General features: G+C 55.1%; 2 protein-coding genes across 6 annotated transcripts in view; both read right to left on the reverse strand.

Moving 5' to 3' along the window:
* Positions 1-523: 523 nt before the first annotated feature.
* On the reverse strand, positions 524-13,683 carry SNRPA1 (small nuclear ribonucleoprotein polypeptide A'). Of its 4 annotated transcripts, none has more exons than XM_070053320.2 (9): positions 13,512-13,681; positions 11,522-11,669; positions 10,321-10,399; positions 8,176-8,222; positions 6,459-6,561; positions 5,836-5,915; positions 5,375-5,450; positions 4,737-4,830; positions 524-790 (listed from the first exon to the last, which is right to left on the reverse strand). In XM_070053320.2, the coding sequence occupies exons 1-9, from the start codon at positions 13,591-13,593 to the stop codon at positions 732-734; spliced, it is 768 nt and encodes a 255-aa protein (XP_069909421.1). In that variant the 5' UTR covers positions 13,594-13,681; the 3' UTR covers positions 524-731. The 4 variants fall into 4 exon arrangements, 2 of the variants coding, with proteins under 2 accessions (XP_069909421.1, XP_089167298.1); XM_089311172.1 differs by lacking the exon at positions 13,512-13,681 and adding an exon at positions 11,783-12,406; XR_016218745.1 differs by lacking the exon at positions 5,836-5,915 and having other exon boundaries at positions 13,512-13,678.
* Positions 13,684-17,189: 3,506 nt separating this feature from the next.
* The window catches only part of PCSK6 (proprotein convertase subtilisin/kexin type 6), a 169,440-nt gene continuing 167,941 nt past the window's right edge, over positions 17,190-18,688 (reverse strand). For both annotated transcript variants that reach the window (XM_008269785.4, XM_051822269.3), the window contains one exon: positions 17,190-18,555. In XM_008269785.4, coding sequence (XP_008268007.2) covers positions 18,458-18,555 — 98 coding nt within the window. In that variant the 3' untranslated portion in view covers positions 17,190-18,457. The remainder of the gene's footprint in view (positions 18,556-18,688) is intronic.

The raw sequence follows: 18,688 nt of genomic DNA on the forward strand, positions 1-18,688 counted from the left end.
TGCAAAGCAAAACCACAGGTAACAGAGGATTCCTGAGTATAGATAAAATTTTTTCTAAATTTTTATTTGAAAGGCAGAGTTGCAGAGAGAGAGGGAGAGAAAGAGCTAGATCTTCCATCTACTGCTTCACTCCCCAAATGGCCACAATGGCCAGGGCTGGGCCAGGCCAAAGTCAGGAGCCAGGAACTCCATCCAGGCCTCTCATGTGGGTGGCAGAGGACCAAGTCCCTGGGCCATCTTCCATTTCTTTCCCAGGCGCTTAGCAGGAAGCTGGATTGGAAATGGAACAGCCGGGACTCGAACCAGTGCCCACAGGGGATGAGGACAACCCAGGCAGCAGCTTAACCTGCTGCACCACAACGCCAGCCCCAGGGATCCTGATTCGTAAGTCCCGCAGTGAGGTTGCATTTTATAAAGAATCTGGAAAAGTGAACATTTTACAGACGACAAGGAAGCCTGTCCAGGAATCCTGCCCCGTGCCAGAGCCCTTGTGCTTCACTGCAAACAAACCACAACAGGCGACTCGGCAGCACAATCAGTGGCCTTTACTTTATGATCTGTAGAAAACCGACATTCAGGCTTCAAAATTTAATTACAAAACCAGCAGCAGCAGTTTCAAGCATCAACAAAGCTGACCGGTTCCACTCTGCCGACAAACAAGGTTCTTACTCCATGTTCACCAAGCAAGACCTGGCCGGAGAGAGCCTCATCGTCATCCCACGCCGCTCTGCTCAGGATCCGTTTGTGACCGTGTCTTCCTCCATCTCTTCTTCAGCATCATCAGCGGGCCCTGAAGAAAACCATAAACCAGAAGTCACGCTAAGGCACGCTAAGTCACAGCTTCTGCACCTGACATGTGAGAGCCAGGCACGGACATGGGCAGACAGACGAGGCAGCCCTGCCTCTCGAGGCGCTCAGGCAGGGTGTCTCCTGGACAGGCACTGGGAGGCACGGCCACCTTCTAAGGAGAGGGCACAAGGGTGTCTTACAGAAGTCCAAACCTTCGTCTCTCAGCGCAGCTGACACACGTTTGTACATGGACAGAGAAAGGTCACACCTGAGTTTTATTCTTGCCACCACCACGGGCAAACAAACCGCAGCAAGCACTACAAGCCCGCTTCACTTGTTCAACAGTTACGGCCAGCGTGCGGCCAGTCACTCCTGTCCACTGCTGGGGAGATCGCGCGGTAACGGGCGCTGCTTCTACGGCTAGACCCAAAGACCCAAACCTCACTTCTAGTTGGAAACTACCAAGAAGCAAGCCCGCAAGGAAGCGCTGCTCGGCCCAGGCCTGAGACCCAGCAGTGGGCAGCAGGAGCGACTTCCCAGTCTCTTCTCCCTCCTGTGCTCCGGTTCCTATTGCAGCCCCAGCTGCCGCGTTCTGCGGGAAATCATTACGTCAGGAACCAGTCACACCACTGTCACAAAGCGCCGCTCTCAAACGGCCCCTCCCAGCTTCTGTCACCACGGAGCCCTGCGAGCCTCGCCCCATCCCACGGCTGTGGTGCGCTGCGTGGGCGCCCTCTGCCGTCCGTCTCATCTGGCCGCGTTCTCCCCGAGCGTCATTCACTACGGCCCCTTTCAAGCTCAGCTGCGCCTCATTTTTACCATGGGGCTTTTGGTCGTGCAGTTCCCTGTTCAGAAGTGTCTCTCTACCTTCGCCTAGACCAGCAGTTCTCAAACTTTTTAGTGTTAGGCCCTAGGGGCTTTTGTTTATGCATACCAGATTTATGGACACTGTTAGAAATGAAAACTGTGATCTTTTTCTTTAAAAAAAAAAAAAAAACACACTGAAACAATCTACTACATATTTTCATTAAAAATGTTATTTTCCAAAACACTGTGTGAGAAGACAAGACTATCTCAGACCCTGCACAGCTCTGTAACAGCTGACCTAACAGCACTCCAATGGGCTCTCGTGGTCCACCGGCTGTGATAGAAGCCACCCAGACATACAGCCCGAAAAGGGGGGAGCATTTTGGTAACCTTTACAGGTAATTACAGATACTCTTTTTAGACATTACACCAAAACTTGACAAACAGCAGTTTCTTCTTCTAAGATTTATTTACTTGTTTGAAAGTCAGAGCTAGAGAGGGAGAGACACAGAGACAGATCTTCCATTTGCTGGTTCACTTCCCAGATGGCCACAATGGCCAGCACTGGGCCAGGCCGAAGCCAGGAGCTTCATCTGTGTCTCCCACGTGGGTGGCAAAGGCCCAACATGGGATGCCGGCATCAAAAGCAGCAGCTTAACCCACTGCACCACACACTGGCCCAAATAGTAGTTTCTTAAAGGTCAGTTACAACGTGAAGCCCGAGGGAGCTTTGCCAACTGTCTTGCTTGAAAATGCATTCGTGTACCAGTACTGAGTAGAACTTTTACGCATGCACGGTTTTATAACATCACTTGGAAAACAGTGCTTCACTGTCTTTGCAAATACTTCCAAATACTTGGCCATTTCATCACGCAATATCAAAAAAGTCATACTGATTAATATTAGCGCTGGATTCCCCAGAAAATTCTTTAAGTGCAGTTGTCAAGGTTACAGCAGTGCACACAAGCTTTCCAAGTTTTCATTTTCGCTGGAAATCTTCAAAGCTATCATTGGCAGTAAACAGCGTAAGCGGTTTTCCGTCCTGTCTTTTTGAAGACCCTTGCTTCCCTGCTCCCACAAACGCACCAGTAGATGAAGATGTTCATCCACCCTGGGGCTGGAGCAATGTTTCATGGGTACCCAGCATGCCTGTCACCCAGTGTCCAAAGAGGGACACTCATCAAATAACTTGCATCGTTCCATGCAGGGGAAATGACAAGGCACGCCATACGTGCCCAGCAGGGAAGAACGGAGTAGCTACACCCCCATGGGCTGCTCAGGCTGAGGCATCAGTACTAATGTTAATCCACACACAAGTAACACCGCAGTGTTCTCACAGAGGTGGCGGTGACCTTGCAGACCCCTCGGGCCCAGGGATCACACAGTGAGAAGCACTGGGCTTAACAAGTGTCATTCATCATCTCGTAGTACAAACATTTATTTTCCCAGGACTTGGTCCTCAGTTTAACATTCATATCAATACTTTATGTACAAGGCCAACGCTGTGGTGCAGCGGGTAAAGCTGCCGCCTGCTGTGCTGGCATCCCATATGGGCGCTGGCTCGAGACCCAGCTGCTCCACTTCCATACAGCTCTCTGCTAAGGTGTACTAAAGCAGTAGAAGATGGCCCGAGTCCTTGGGCGCCTGCTCCCATGTGGGAGACCCAGAAGAAGCTCCTGGCTTCTGGCCTTGGATCGGCCCAGCTCTGGCTGCTGCAGCCATTGGGGGAGTGTACCAGCAATTTCTGGAAGACCTCTTTCTTTTTCTTTTTTGTTTTTGACAGACAAAGTTAGACAGTGAGAGAGAGAGAGACAGAGAGAAAGGTCTTCCTTCTGTTGGTTCAACCCCCAAATGGCTGCTACAGCTGGTGCGCTGCGCCGATCCGAAGCCAGGAGCCAGGTGCTTCCTCCTGGTCTCCCATGCGGATGCAGAGCCCAAGTACTTGGGCCGTCCTCCACTGCACTCCCGGGCCACAGCAGAGAGCTGGCCTGGAAGAGGGGCAACCAGGACAGAATCCGGCACCCTGACTGGGACTAGAACCCGGTGTGCCGGCGCCGCAAGGCGGAGGATTAGCCTAGTGAGCCGTGGCGCCGGCCTGGAAGACCTCTTTCTTTCTCTCTCTGTCTCTGCCTTTCAAATAAATAAGTAAATCTTAAAAAAAAAAAAAAAAAAAAGATACTAAGTGTCAATCAAAACAATTTTTAAGACCTGTCACAGGCGTGTACTTCTTACCTTTATGTCCCCGTGTGCAGTCTGCTGTCCGCCACACGGTAGGCGTTCGAGTGTCTGAACGGCTAACCCTCCTCAGAAACTTGTGCTGAAGCCAGGCCCGTGCTCAGCGCTCAGCGCCAGCCCTTAGCTTTGCACCCCTCCCGAGGTCGGCAGGACTGTGCCCGACTTCAGGACGAGGAAACGGGCTTGAAGACACTTGCCTAGGACGCGGCTGCCGAGGCTAAGACCTGAGCGCGGCTGCGTGGCTCAGGAGCTGTGTCCCCGACTACTGAGCGATCACCTCCGGGGGCTTCAAAAAGTTGATGGGCAATGCAGTCACCTTTTAATCCGCATTTTCCCTGTGCTTGGAGGTCCACGTTCCCACAGGTAAAGGGCCACATGGTTACCTCTACAGTTTGATTCCCTCCATGGCTATGAAATAATGCTTGCTTAAACTTGATGCAAAAAAGAATCCCCATTGTTGGGGCTGGCGTTGTGTCACAGCGAGTAAAGAGGGCCATGGTTCAAGTCCTGGCTGCTCCACTTCCGATCCACCTCCCTGCTAATAATGCTCCTGGGAACGCAGGGGAGGATGGCCCAAGTGCTTGGGTCCCGCACCCACGTGGGAGACTGGATGAAGCTCCTGGCTCCTGGTTTTGGCCTGGCCCAGCCCAGACAACTGTAGTCATGTGGGGAGTAAACCAGGAAATGGAAGATCTCTCTGTCTCTCCTTCTCTCTGTAATTCTTTCAAATAAATCAGTCTTAAATAAATAGAAAAAAAATCCCCACTGTCCTACCACTTAGCTTCCTTCTTTAGTGAGATTTCCAGGGATTTCGGACATGAGGTGACAGAGCGTCCTCGGAGGGAGCACCGCCCTGGCCGGTGCGCACTGTCTGTGGCCACACAAGGACGGAGCAGTCTTCTCACCTGGTCTGCGTTCTCTGCCAGGGATCTGCCCGGACTGCAGCAGCCCTTTCAGCCTCTCCACTTCGGCCAGGGTGGATGCGTTGGCTATAGCATTCTGGGACAGAGGACAACGGAGACAGACGGCGGGTTACAACTGACTGTCAATCACCCAGAAGACAGCTACAGAAATTCACAGCAACTTCTCAAGTTGGAACATTAAACAAATTGTATGCACACTGCAAACAACCTAGAAGCCGAGTCATACATTTCTAAAATTGGTGAATTCCTGGCTAAGTAGAGTGTCCACCTGGAATTCTATTACTGAGTAACTTAGGTGGCAACATAGAATTACGAATTCCCACTCATCACCAACAGGATTTGGTAGAAGCGGCACAGCTTTGAAAGTTAGGAAGCAAACACTGAGAGGATACCGAGGTGAAGAGCAGGTGAGCTGCCTCCACTTCGACTGGCTCATGTAGTAGTTCAAGGTAGAGTGCGGCCACATGCATGTAAGCTAGTTTTCCCTACCTAGAAATTGAGTGGAATCTCTCAGTCATGGGAAAATGCAATCTGCGACATTCAGAATGAGGTTTCTGACAGAGTTCTGGGTCCTGGTCCGCCTCGGCTCTCCCCACCCAGGCATCCCAACACTTTCTCACCTTGATTGCCTCGACATCCCCTGGAGACGGCCCACCTTTCTTTTTGTCAGCCGGCAAACCAGCCCCTGGATTAAAACTTGGGAGAGGAGAGAATGTAATTGTTAAATCCAGACCCAAAGAAGTTGCTTCTCTTACTTTCAAAAGCTTTTGAAAGTAATTCAACCAGTGTAGTATCTTATCTTTGTTAACAAGCTGATACAAGGACCCTCTCCTTCAGAAACACCACCCAGGGCATCTTCCTGGAGAAGCCAGGACGCAGGCAATCCAGGCGAGCCTGCACACTGAAACATCTGCCCGCCGGCCTGGTGGGAGTCTCGTGGTTGCACCACCAAGGGCCGTGCACTATCCGCACTCAAATGAACACCCTCTCGGCCACAGCTCTCGTTTCAGTTGGAGGAGGCAGGTGCCGGACAGAGTGTTTCTGAAGGGGAGGGAGGTGAAGTTGGACATCCGTATCTTACGTTTTGCTTCTCCTGGCAATATCCTTTGCAAGCTGTGCACCCCGTTTGCCCTTGAACATTTTCTCTGCTTCCTGACGCTCCTACAGCGACACCACACACAGAGTAATGGAATTAGCAATACCACATGCATGTAGATGCATTCCTCAGAAAACACACAAGGCAATTTTCCCGCAGCAGTCGGGGCTGGTAAAAACACCAAAAAGCCAATTTCAAATTAAAAGGACACATACTGGTCTTTTCTTCTCTGGTGAAGGTCCCTCTCCTAGTTTCAAAGAGGGGCTCACAAGGAACTAAGAAGGTTTAAAACAAACACACACACCCCCCAAAAAGAGAGAAAAATCGCCCAATGCCAGCTGCTGCAAAGTGGATCCTATCAAGGTTCCCCACTGAGACCGTGCAGCCTGTGCACCAGGTGCCCGACACTCCGCCCACTTTTCATGATCATAAAAGAGCATCAGTTCAAAGTCCTTCCATAAACACTGTTAGGAGGAAAAAGAAAACCAAACATGTTCCTCCTCCGGCTTTTTTCTTCCTTTTAATTTACAGTAATAGTAAAATGTACTGGCTTAGGCAACTTAAAAAATCAGAAACAAAGTATAGACAGACAGCTCACAACCACTTACTTTTAGCTTTACTTTCTGGAAATCCAGTACTCTGACTTGTGGAACTTTGTAAATGACATACAGTCTGTAATGCTTCTTGTTTGTTACAGGATTCCGCAGAATACTGGAGAACAGGAATAACGACACTCAGATCTCATCGCACAGCGTCCCGGAGGTCCCCGCCCCATGGAGCCTGACAGCACGGGAAAGCTCCCCACTCACACCTCAAAGCCGCACCATGGGAGTAACACTGCTGAAGGAAACGCCTTCTGCATTTGTTGTTGAAAGGTCCTTGTGACTGACTGACTGCTTAAGACCAATACAGACGCTATCGGAAAAGACTTCCTTAGTCTTAACAAATCATTTCACACCTAGAAAACATGGTACTGAGCCATAAAAAAGGATTAAGCTCTCTCTTCTGCAGAAACATAGGTGGGACTGAAGGTCTTTGTGTTAAGAGAAATAAGCCAAGCACAAAAGACAATTAGGAGACCTCACACATCATCTAAAGATCAAGTCAGTCTCAAAGAAGCTGAGCGCAGAATGAGGGCTGCCAGGGACTGGGATGGTGGCAGTGAAGGAGGGCTGGGGAGAAGCTGATGGACAACACCACACTGGGCCAGCCGGTAAATCACAGCCTGCGGCACTGGCATCCCATATGGGCACCGGTTCCCGGATGCGCCATTTCTATTTTTTAAAGATTTATTTATTTATTTGAAAGAGTTACAGAGAGAGAGAGAGAAGGAGAGGCAGAGAGAGAGAGAGAGAGACAGAGAGAGAGATCTCTTCCATACTCTGGTTCACTCCTCAAATGGCTACAATGGCTGGACCTGAGCCAATCCAAAGCCAGGAGCCAGGAGCTTCTTCCGGGTCTCCTACACGGGTGCAGGGGCCCAAGGTCTTGCGTCATCTTTCACTGCTTTCCCAGGCCACAGCAGAAAGCTGGATCCAAAGTGCAGCAGGCAGGATACGAACTGGCACCCATATGGGATGCCGGCACTACAGATGGCGGCTTTACCTGGTATGCCACGGCGCTGGGTCCCAGGGTGCTCCATTTCTGATCCAGCTTGCTGCTGATGCATCTGGGAAAGCAGCAGAAGACAGCCCAAGTGCTTGGGCCCTTGCACATATGTGGCAGACCAGGATGAAGCTCCTGGCTTTGACCTGGCCCAGCCCTGGCTGTTATGGCCATTTGAGGAGTAAACCAGAAGATAGAAGACCTCTCTCTCTCCCTCCCTTTCAAATAAACAAATATTTAAAAACAAAAACAAAAAAACCCCAAGTACTATGTTATAGTTACACAGTACAAAAAGTCAGGTATTCTATTACTGCATCAGGGTGGCTGTAGATAATACTACTAATGCACTATCTTTTTCTTAGGTTGAGAGGACAAATTTTTTGGATGTTTTCACCATAAAGAAATAATAGATGTTTGAGTATATCGAAGTGTTTGCTCTGATTTGAGCATTATACAATGTATATGTATATAAAAACATTACACAGCACCCCAGAAATATGTACAATTTTTTGTATCAGTTAAAATTTTTAAAGTATTTAAAAGAAAATATATCAAATGTAACATCTCTTGATTAGTGTAACTGTCATTCCATTCTAAATTATTTCTTTGAATTAATCAAGTGCTGTGAAATAAATTTTAAAAAATACCCCTATGATACTACCAATTTAATATGACATTTTAATAAATAATAGAATGAATTAAAAAACATCCTTCCCATACCTTAGGTACGTCAGCGATCTGAGGGAGGCCAAGGGGTCCAGGTCACCCTGTGGGGTGGAGAGCAAAGGTAAGGACAGCACGCATGCTCCCAGTGTTCTGCCGTGGGCAGGGCAGGCAGAGCGAGCAGCCGCATCGTCTTTCAGACTGCTACTGCACTAGTCCTGACCCAAAACCAGGACGTCACAGGCACTTCAGTAACTCCTACAGAATACGCCGAGTACATCTGAGCTTCTTCCTTTAAATCCAGCATCAACAGCTCTGTCTCCACGGCAGAAGAGGCCATGAAAGGTGATTTCCTACAGCAAACTCCAATGACTCAGGAGAGAAACCGCCAAAGGTGAGGTAACCCTGAGCAAGAGATTCGCACAGGGTAGTACAGCCATCTGTCTTCTAGCGCCTCCAGACGCCTGGGACCCACACAGGCCTATCACTGTGGAGGAGCGCCTTTCACCTCCGCAGTACCCCCTGCCCCCACCAAGCTCTTCAAAGAATTTCCAAGGACACGAAGCTGTACAGCTGGGGAAACAGGACCAAATTATGGGCAGAAGGCAGGGCAGTTTTTAGATCTTCCCAAACTGTCTCATAACGCAGTACCGTAAGGACAGCAAAACAAAAACCCCTATGGTCCATACCTACAAGCAACCCAGATGACAGATAGTTCTCCAAGAACCCTAACACAGGAGTGAGGGGCAGCAGCACCGCGAGCTACAAGGCCTGCGTGGCGACCACATTTGCGCAGGAAGCAGCAGAGAAGGTGAGGAGGGGGCGGCCGTGAACTTGATCGCTCCAGGACAGCCCACAGGCACTCAGCTTCACAGCAGCAGCTGCAAGACCCGCGGCCCCGTGAGCACAGGGTCTGGACCAGCCAGATGCTGGGTCCCTGCGAGACCTGCGCGGCGCGTGAGCACAGGGTCTGGACCAGCCAGATGCTGGGTCCCTGCGAGACCTGCGCGGCGCGTGAGCACAGGGTCTGGACCAGCCAGATGCTGGGTCCCTGCGAGACCTGCGCGGCGCGTGAGCACAGGGTCTGGACCAGCCAGATGCTGGGTGCCTGCAGGACAGCGCTCTCCTGAGGAGAAACTGCAGGAGGAGATCCGAGCCGAGCAAACCGGGCACGAGAGAATGAGGAACAAGGTACGGATGCAAGAGGGAGGGGAACAGAGCAGATTTCAGAGCGCAGCCTGGCAGGAAGCACGTCACAGACACCATCAGACAGCTCTCCAGCTCGGACTGGCAACCCACTGAAACAGACCCAGGAAGCAATGACGTAAGAGTGGCAACTTTCATGTCTCTCTCTAACACACACACACATCATATGAAACAGAATGACTAGGGACTGATGGGCTAAAAACACACACAAGTAGGCCAGCACTGTGGACAGCGGGTAAAGCCGCTGCCTGCAGTGCAGGCATCCCATATGGGCGCTGCATTCTCACTGCGGGGTCACGTACTCTAGAGAGAATGTCCAGGATGTGATGGGCCCGCCACGCACCAGCAAAGGCACACACAGTCCATTCCACTCCAGGAGACAGGCAAGGGAGGCAAAGGCAGGATAACCGCAAATCAAGTTAGACAACATGGACTCAGACATCCAGTGTTCAAGTGGGAAATTTAGGTTACAACGAGAACATATATGGTATCAGTTCAATTATGTAAAAGTGAAGCACACGGAGTAAGTTTTGAAAACATAAAACAGGCGGAAATCACCATGTCCGCATTCTCTCTCTCCTGCTCTCTTGGTTTCCACGTCCTTGAGGCCCGGTGTGCAGGCCACGTTCCAGCACACCTCCACGCAGAGGCCACCTGGTCAGCGCCACCACACTGGGACTACAGTTCCAGAAAATGATACAGGCTCCTCTACAACCCAGGGAGGGTAAGAGAAGCCTCCCTGGACATCAAAAGCACTAGCAATACAGAAAAAAGGTCATAAATTGGCCTACACTTGCTTTAGGCACGTCTGTCAGGGCGCCCTAACAGAATCAAAGGGAAGCCAGGGCGAGGAAAGACCCCTGCAACACTGACACCCAGAAAGGCCCAGGCACTGAATTAATTAAGCAAAGGAGGATAAGGAGAAATATTCTAGACTTCGCAAATGTTCTCTAAGAAGTATGCAGCCCTTAAACCCCTCCCCAAGATACAACTTACCAGTTCCATAAGGCTGTTGTTGGTGAGAATGAGTTCTGTGAGACAGGGCAGAGCCTGATCAAGCCCCTCACCTATACGGCTAAACAGACAGACACACTCTTAGTAAAGTGAACAACTCTACACACACCCCTGATCACAGGGTCTGACTGCAGAAGCTCCGAGACCCCTCTTGCCCTACCCCAGCTACCACTGTGGGAGAGGCGACCGAAGAGGGGACAATTCAGGCAGCTCCCTGGACTCTGCCTGGGACCCTTTCTGCTGCCACACCGGCTAGCGGAACCTGAGAAAAGGTGAGACCCCCGGGTAGGGCCTCAGCTCACTTCACTACTTCTGTGAGCAGGTGGCACAGAAACCCAAGTGCTTCTGCATTCACAGTGCAGGTACAAGACATACAACCACCCCACCAGGAAATGGCTAACCCAATAGCAGGAGGCTGGACTGGAAGTGGAGCAGGACTTGAATTCAGGCATCCTGATACGGGGTGTGTGTGTCCCAAGCAGTGCCTTAACCCGGTGCCAAGCACCCCACCACTAGTACTCTTACTGACATTCTCTACAAGTAGCCAATAAATTTTTTCCAATAAAATTTACACAGAGCTTAAGGGCTAAAACGATCCCAATTTCAGCAAATCTTCTAGAAACCAGTTTAACTGAAGAAAAGTAAAGCAGAAGGCAGGAGGTAGACATGTGATAAAAACACAATTACTGAGCTTTATAAAGCTTTTTATACAATCCCTTTGATAACTATTTTAGAAGCCAAAACATGTACAAAACAGCACACTTTTAATTAGAAATTATGAATATGTAAATATTTCTGAACATATGCAAATACGCCTAGGCCAATGTCAAAGTAACCCCTGGATCCCTGGAAAGCTGCACCCCATCTCTCATTCGAAGAAGACTGGCTCACAGGTGTGAGCCAGGCAGTTAGACACTGCGCTCCACACTCGAGCGCCCGGGTTAAACGCCCAGCTGTGGCGCCAATGCCAGCTCTGCTGCTGCTGCAGGCCCCAGGGGCTGGTGACAGCGCACGCACCCACAGCAGCCATCCGGCCGGCTCCAGCTCCCAGCTCCGGCTGGCCAGGCCTCCTGCTGCAGGAGGTGCCCGCAGAACCCTGGAATCAAGTAGGTCTACCCGGCCTCACTACAGCTTCTCAGGAGCGAGCAGCGGAGAAAAGGCCACGCTGTTCCGGCGCACTCACCATATCCTGTTGTTGTTCACCAACAACGTTTTCAGTCTTCTCAGCAGAGGAAACCCATCCAGCTTCCTGATCTCATTGTCGGAAAAATCGATAGCATCAAACTGGTCCAAGGTAGCACCCAGGTTTTCAATGACAGGAATTTTATACCCTGCGGACAGAAGGGCGGGGCGGGAGAGGCATGAACAGGACCCGAAGGGCCCTCGGGCCGCCGGCGGTGTCCAGCACCCACACCTGCCAGTGAGGAACACTGCGCGCACCCACCGCACACGAGAGCGGGCGGTCTCGAGTCCCCGGCGCCGCGAGGCTCGGCTCCAGCTGCGGACGCGCGAGGCTGACGGCAAGGACGTGCGTGAGGGGCGCCTGACGAGGCTCCGAAGAACGCTGGCGGGGCCGCCCAACGGTTCGCCTTCCGCTGCAGTAGGCCCAGGCCCTACTGTCAACGGTCCCCAACCTCTCCCACAGGCTCCCCGGACACGCTCGTGACGTCACCACAGTCCACATGCTCCCGGGGACGCTCATGACGCCACCAGAGCCCACATGCTCCCGGGGACGCTCATGACGTCACCAGTCTACAGGCTCCCCGGGACGCTCATGACGTCACCAGAGTCCACAGGCTCTCCGGACACCCTCATGACGCCACTACAGCCCTTAGGCTCCCGGGACGCGCTCATGCCGTCACCACAGCCCTTTATTTCACCTCCCCAGCGCCAATCCAGACCTGAAGGCGACGCCCTGTGAACAATTCGCCCGAAAGCCCACCGCTCTAACCGGGGCCTACTGCTGCGCTCGGTGCCCAGCGGAGGAGGGAAGGGCCGCGGCCAGGCCGTTTCCAATCCAGAGCTGCTCAGCACGGCGCGCCCACCAGACCTGGGAGCGGCCCAAGGGGCGGCTTGCTCTCGGACCGAGCCTTTCGCTACAAAATAGCAGCTCCGGGGCTTCCCCCGAAGGTCAGCGGGGAGTCCAGGCCGCGAGCACAGCCAACGGGCGCCCGCGGGCAACCTCCGGCCAGCGCCGCAGTCTCACCCCCGGGAAGCCGAGTCCGGGGCCCCCGCCCCCCATCCCCGGGAAGCCGAGTCCGGGGCCCCCGCCCCCAGAGCCCGGCCCCCGCCTCCCATCCCCGGGAAGCCGAGTCCGGGGCCCCCGCCCCCAGAGCCCGGCCCCCATCCCCTGGAAGCCGAGTCCGGGGCCCCCGTCCCCAGAGCCCGGCCCCCGCCTCCCATCCCCGGGAAGCCGAGTCCGGGCCGACGCCCCCAGAGCCCGGGAAGCCGAGCCCGGAGCCCCCGCCCCCAGAGCCCGGCCCCCATCCCCGGGAAGCAGAGTCCGGGCCCCCGCCCCCAGAGCCCGGAGCCCCCGCCCCCAGAGCCCGGCCCCCGCCTCCCATCCCCGGGAAGCCGAGTCTGAGGCCCCCGCCTCCCATCCCCGGGAAGCCGAGTCCGGGGCCCCCGCCCCCCATCCCCGGGAAGCCGAGTCCGGGGCCCCCGCCCCCAGAGCCCGGCCCCGCCCCGGGAAACCGAGCCCGGCCCCCATCCCCGGGAAGCAGAGTCTAGGCCGACGCCCCCAGAGCCCGACCTCATCCCCGGGAAGTCGAGTCCGGGGCCCCCGCCCCCCATCCCCGGGAAGCCGAGTCCGGGCCGACGCCCCCAGAGCCCGGCCCCCATCCCCGGGAAGCCGAGCCCGGCCCCCATCCCCGGGAAGCCGAGTCCGGGCCGACGCCTCTAGAGCGCCCCACGCGCCCAGGCTCGGCGAGACGGCTCCACCTCAAGGCCGCTTCCCGGAAGGGAACGATCGGGTGAGAAACCATCGGGGCCCCGCCTCCTCCCGCCCGGATCCCAGCCCAGCAGCTCCCGCCCGCCGGGGCCGCCTTCCCGCCCGCCGGGGCCGCCTTCCCGCCCGCGAGGCCCGCGCGACGCTACGCGCCGGGCCGGAAGCCAGCTCGAGGCTCCGCCGGCGGGACGGCCGCGAGGCCGCGGCGCGCGCCCCCCGCACTCACCGCGGAGGTCCAGCTCGCGGTCCCGCACGGCGTTGGTGTACTGCGCCGCCTGCTCGATCAGCTCCGCCGTCAGCTTCACCATGCTGCCGCCGCCAGCCGCCCCGCGCCGCCGCCGCCCCCGCCTGCCGCTGCCGCCGCGCGCGGAGCACACGTCCCGGCATGCCCCGCGCCGCCGCCAGGCCGCACCAATCGCAGATCGACCGCCAGCCCGAAGCAATCGAAGAGCCACGCCTCCCCGGGAGGTCGTCTCGGCCGGCGCTCCGTGCTGGCGTTGGGGACGGGCCGGGCGCGGGGTTCTCCGCCCGGGGCTTTCTGGAGTCGGGTCGGGTGGGGTGGGGTGGGGGTGGGGGGCCCCGCTTCTAGACGTCTGGGTCCGAAAGTTAGGAAAACCGGGGGAAGAGCCCCGCGGACCTCTCTCACACTAGGGCATCGCGCAGTGGGAGCGAGGGTGTGCGTGGCCGCTTGGCGCCGGCGGGGCCGGCCCCGGGAGTCAAGCCCGGGTCTGGTGGGGTTGCGGTAGGCCCGCGGGGGTCTCCCGACCTTGAGAGACTGGAAGCGTGCGTCCTGCAGCCTGCCCCGTGACGCGCGTGGCCGCCGCCGCCCTCTCCCCGCAGGCTCGGCCCGCGCCTGCAGCTCTAGATATTTGTAGTTTTTTGGATGGTACTGTAAAGGCCATTTACAGAAATTCCATTTTTAACTAACTTTTTTTTATATATATAAAAAGATTTATTTATTTGAGAGAGTCACCGAGACAGCATGAGACCTCCCATCCACTGGGTCACTCCCCAAGTGTCGGCAACGGCTGGGGCTGGTCCCATCGGAGCCAGGAGCTCCATCCAGGTCTCCCACGCGGGTGCAGGGGCCCAGGCACTGGGCCATCTTCCACTGCTTTCCCAGGCCAGAGCAGAGAGCTGGGTCGGAAGTGGAGCAGCCGGGGCTTCAGACAGCGGCTCTACCTGCTACGCCACAGTGCCAGACCCTATCTTTTTGTTCGTTTTGTTAAGATTTATTTATTTGAAAGGGAGAGACAGAGAAGGAGAGAATCTTCCATCCACTGATTCACTCCCCAAATGGCCAGAACGGCTGGGGATGGCCCAGGCCCGAGCCAGGAGCCAGGAGCTTCTTCCAGGACTCCCCCACTGGTGCAGGGAACAAGCTCTTGGCCCATCCTCTGCTGCTCTCCCAGGTGCGTTAGCAGGGAGCTGGATCGGAAGTGGAGCAGCTGGGACTCCAACCAGAGCCCACATGGGATGCAGGCGGCAGTGAAACCCACGGGACACAGCCAGCCCCTTGTATTTTACTTGCTCTTTCTTTGGCTTTTTCTTTTTGGATCCCTGTTCACACTGGCTGGGACCTGCAGCACGGCATGGAGCAGTGGTGACAGTGGACCCTCTTTGGCAGGCACCGTTTCTCAGCCAACCAAGGGGAAAGGCCCTAATCAGGCGATCGAGGGTAATGTCGCCAGGCACAGAACAAAACACAGTCGGGTAGCCCCTGCTAGGATGCCGTGAGGAGGACACAGCCACTTCCTGTGAGATTCCTGAGTCGAAACACAAGGGAACCTGACAAATCCGAATGGAGGGACTGCCCGCACACCTGGCCCCTAGCCTTGGACGCCTCCAGGTGGTGGGAGTCAAGGATCAGCGAGGGAAGGACCTTAAAGGTTCAGGGTGACTCAGTGCAACGTGTTTCCTCCCCGCAGCGTTGGCAGGGAATCACTGGGCCAAGGGTGGATGGCGGGAACACCATCTGATGGTGTCGGGGACCTTTATTTATAGGAAGCGCCCACTGAGTGTTCAGGCTCATGGGGTGTCATGTCAATGATATCGACTCAAACTGTTCAGGAAAAAGAATGTGTGCTATACTTGCAATCTTTTTATAATCTTGACTTGTGATTGTTAAAAAAAAAATAGTTCAGAGTATCCAAACTTCACTTCTAGAAAGAACCGCCAGATGGCGCTGCAGGCCACAGAGCTATTTTATTTAGCTTTTCCCCTGGTGGGTTATTTCACGTGTCTCCCTTGCTTCAGCACCCTGACAGGGGCTGAAATGAAACCATGGGTGGTTTTGTTCAGTTTGGGTATCTCTTATGAAGTTGCAAACTGAATTTTTCTTTCTGATCCATTTCTTCTGGCCAGTTTCTCAGCCTCAGCAGACTGGCGTTCCAGGCCGTCGCGTGCGTCAGCAGCAGTCTGGGAGGACAAGGATGCACATATGGGGGCCACGGGGAGGTGCCAAAGCCTCTGGGGACAAGGTCAGAAAAGCATCACCCTCTGGAACTAAAGCCAGTTTAACAGGAACACATGGTGGCTGCCACTGGCCCCGTGCAGAACCGGCTCCTGTAGCAAGCCCAGGAGGGGAGCAACCTGGCCTGTGTAGCCCAAGGCAAGCCGCGGGGCCTCCGTGAGCCAGGGTCCTGTCTGGGAAGGAATAGATCTAGGTGGTGCCCGGTCCTGACCCTTAAAATCCGTAGGCACACGCTGCCCAGCCGAGCCCTATCCCTGCCAGTCACAACAGCCCCTGTCTGTGGTCAGTCCGTCTAAACAAGGGGGTGTCCACTGTTTGGGCTTTGAGGGCAGTCATTCAGCCCAGGGCAGATTGGTCCAGCCATGGCGAAACGTTGCTCCCGAGATGGCCGTCTGGGGGCTTCTTGTAGTTGTTGCCATCTGGGACAAAAGGGGAGGTCACGTCTGACTCAGCGCCACACATGCTGGGCTGCGAGCACTCAGGGGGCAAAGCGCTCCTGTTTATCCTCGTCCGGGTCTTAGATGGTGAAGTGGTGCCCTGTGCTGGGGTCCTTAACAAGCTGCTGGGCTTTATTTCATCAGTCTCCTGGGGGAGGCTGACCCCTTCTGGCTGTTGCTCTGTCTGGGCTGCGGCACCCCGGACATGCTCACTCTCCCCTCCCTGCTCACGGTGCTGCTGGTAGACGGCTGGTGGGGCATCCGCTGACCTCTCTGCTGGTGCAGGCGTCCCTGCAGCCACATTCGGCTGCACAAGCCCAGCTACGGCGCCAGGGGAGCACCGACACAGGCAGGCTAACCGGAGTTAGCCCCGGGGGGAAGAAAGCAAGGCACAGCCAGAGCCATGAGGTCGGTGCAAGGGGTGAGGCTGGTGCCAGTTCCATGCGGGAGAGTGGTGGTCTTGTCACTCGTGTCATCACCCGCAGGTGCAGGCTATGCCAAGTGAGAAGGGCCTGCTGCAGGGCCAAGGGGGTCCAGGTGAGATTCACTGCTGGCCCCACCGCCCCTCCCCGGATCCCCAGAACAATGCCCCCCAGCCACCTCAGCAGTCCTAATTGGTGCGCTTCCTTTAGGCGCAAAGGATTTTGAGCTTCTAACCTCGCAGAGAGGCAGCCCGTGGCCCAAACAGCAGCACCTAACCCACGGGGGCAGGGGCTTCAAGCACTGTGCAGACGGCAGGCCGTGACCTGACCAATGACGCTTGGTGGCTACGGTGACAGGCTCACGGTTTGGGCCGTGGGCAGTGGCCCCGTCTCTGGGGATGGTCTAGCCCCTTCTTCCAAACTCTTCTTTGCCAAACTCGTGCCGGAACTCTGGGTTCTCCCGTTACTTTATTACATCAACACTTGCTACAACTCAGAAGACCTTCAGCGTAATGACATCAAATAAAGCCATGTCCACTTTACCTTTCTATGTGAGGGAAGAAACAGGCTCCTTTGCCACGGATGTTAACTCTTTTATTAATTTAAGGTTAACACTGTATTTGCTTTGTTGATTTCTGTTCCGGAGTTGTGGATTCAATGAACCACAGCTGGAATCCCCCCTCCCCAGCTCACAGGTGACGAGGCAAATGCACTGTGGTCCAAGGGGGAGCAGGACGAGACGGAGAAAGACGAGGCCGAAAAAATTTAAGGCAAATGTTACTCCCCTATTCAAGGGAACTGATCGAGCAGATCTGTGCATTTCAATGAAAATATATGAAATATTTGTCAAAATAATTAACATCGGTAAAAATTAGGACATGTAGCTTATAAAATACCTACATAGGTTTGGCAGCAATAAAGCCAACCGGGTCACGTAGGCAGGTAATAGACAAAGACACAGGTGCGCCCACCTTGACAACGAGTCTCCTAGGAGCAGCCAAAGGTGTTTTAAAAACGAGCCCATAAAACAGGAAGTGACGGATGACTGACAACTGAGGGGCTGCCTTGGCGTTTCGCCAAGAGGAATGGCGCGGTCGGGGCACCTGCTGGCTGGCCCCGGCTGCCTCCTTTGGCTCCTCCTCGGAAGGCTCTGCACCAGGGACAGGTGGTTGTCCAGGGCCACGAGACTCCCAGAGGCACCGGGAGAACGCGGGGAGAACACTGCAGACTGGAACCATCTCCTGATCCACGTGTGCAATTGGACTCTAAGCCACGGCCGCGGTTTCTGAAGGAGCTGACTGTGCAGAAAGACACACGCCATCTCCAGTGGTCACAGATTTTATGCCCCCAAACCAATTTTATTTACAGTCTGACCAAACCGCCCCCAGGCTCAGCAGCAGGTGTGGAGCAGTGCCCACGGGCAGCCAGGGCTCTGCGGTTGCTGGCCGGACAGCTCACCACCAAGCCGCACGGAAGCCCACGCGGGACAGGACGACCTGTGAGGCCGGGCATCTTTTCGTTCTGCTTTGGTCTTGAAGGTTCGGTAAACAGGATCCCAGAAGTGGCTGCAGAGTAGCCGGAGCTGTTTATTCCTGGAATTCCTTCTGTTCCCGTTCCGAGCTGGCCAGAAGGGGAGCCGGGAGGACACAGCCCTCCTTGAGCACCGCCGCCCACCTGATCTGGGTGCCCAGTGACGCTGCAAAGACCCGGCTCCTGGGGAGATAAAGCTGTGAGGGCAGGGCGCCGCCTTGCCACAGGCTCTGGCCGACAGTCTGGAGGAGGGTGGACGGACAGACGGCTGGCCGGCCGGGGGCCCACCCTCTGCGGCAGCCAGCACCCCCTAGCCGGCCAGGAGGCACGTGCGGCAGCAGAACTGAATGAAAAGCTTCCGCTCACACAGCCGGTTGGACTTCACCATCTCACAGAAGGTCTCGTCGGCTGGGACCCGGGAAAGGAAAGGAGGGAGAGGTCAGACGCTGGGGCTGTAATGGTTTCCACCGCTGCATGTTTGCTGGGCACCCAGGACCCACCAGGCAGGGGGACGCAGAGGGAGGCAGGCGGCCGCTTCGAG

The sequence above is a fragment of the Oryctolagus cuniculus genome, chromosome 12 (assembly GCF_051225735.1).
Source record: "Oryctolagus cuniculus isolate XC-2025 breed Fujian yellow rabbit chromosome 12, ASM5122573v1, whole genome shotgun sequence".
NCBI lineage: Eukaryota > Metazoa > Chordata > Mammalia > Lagomorpha > Leporidae > Oryctolagus > Oryctolagus cuniculus.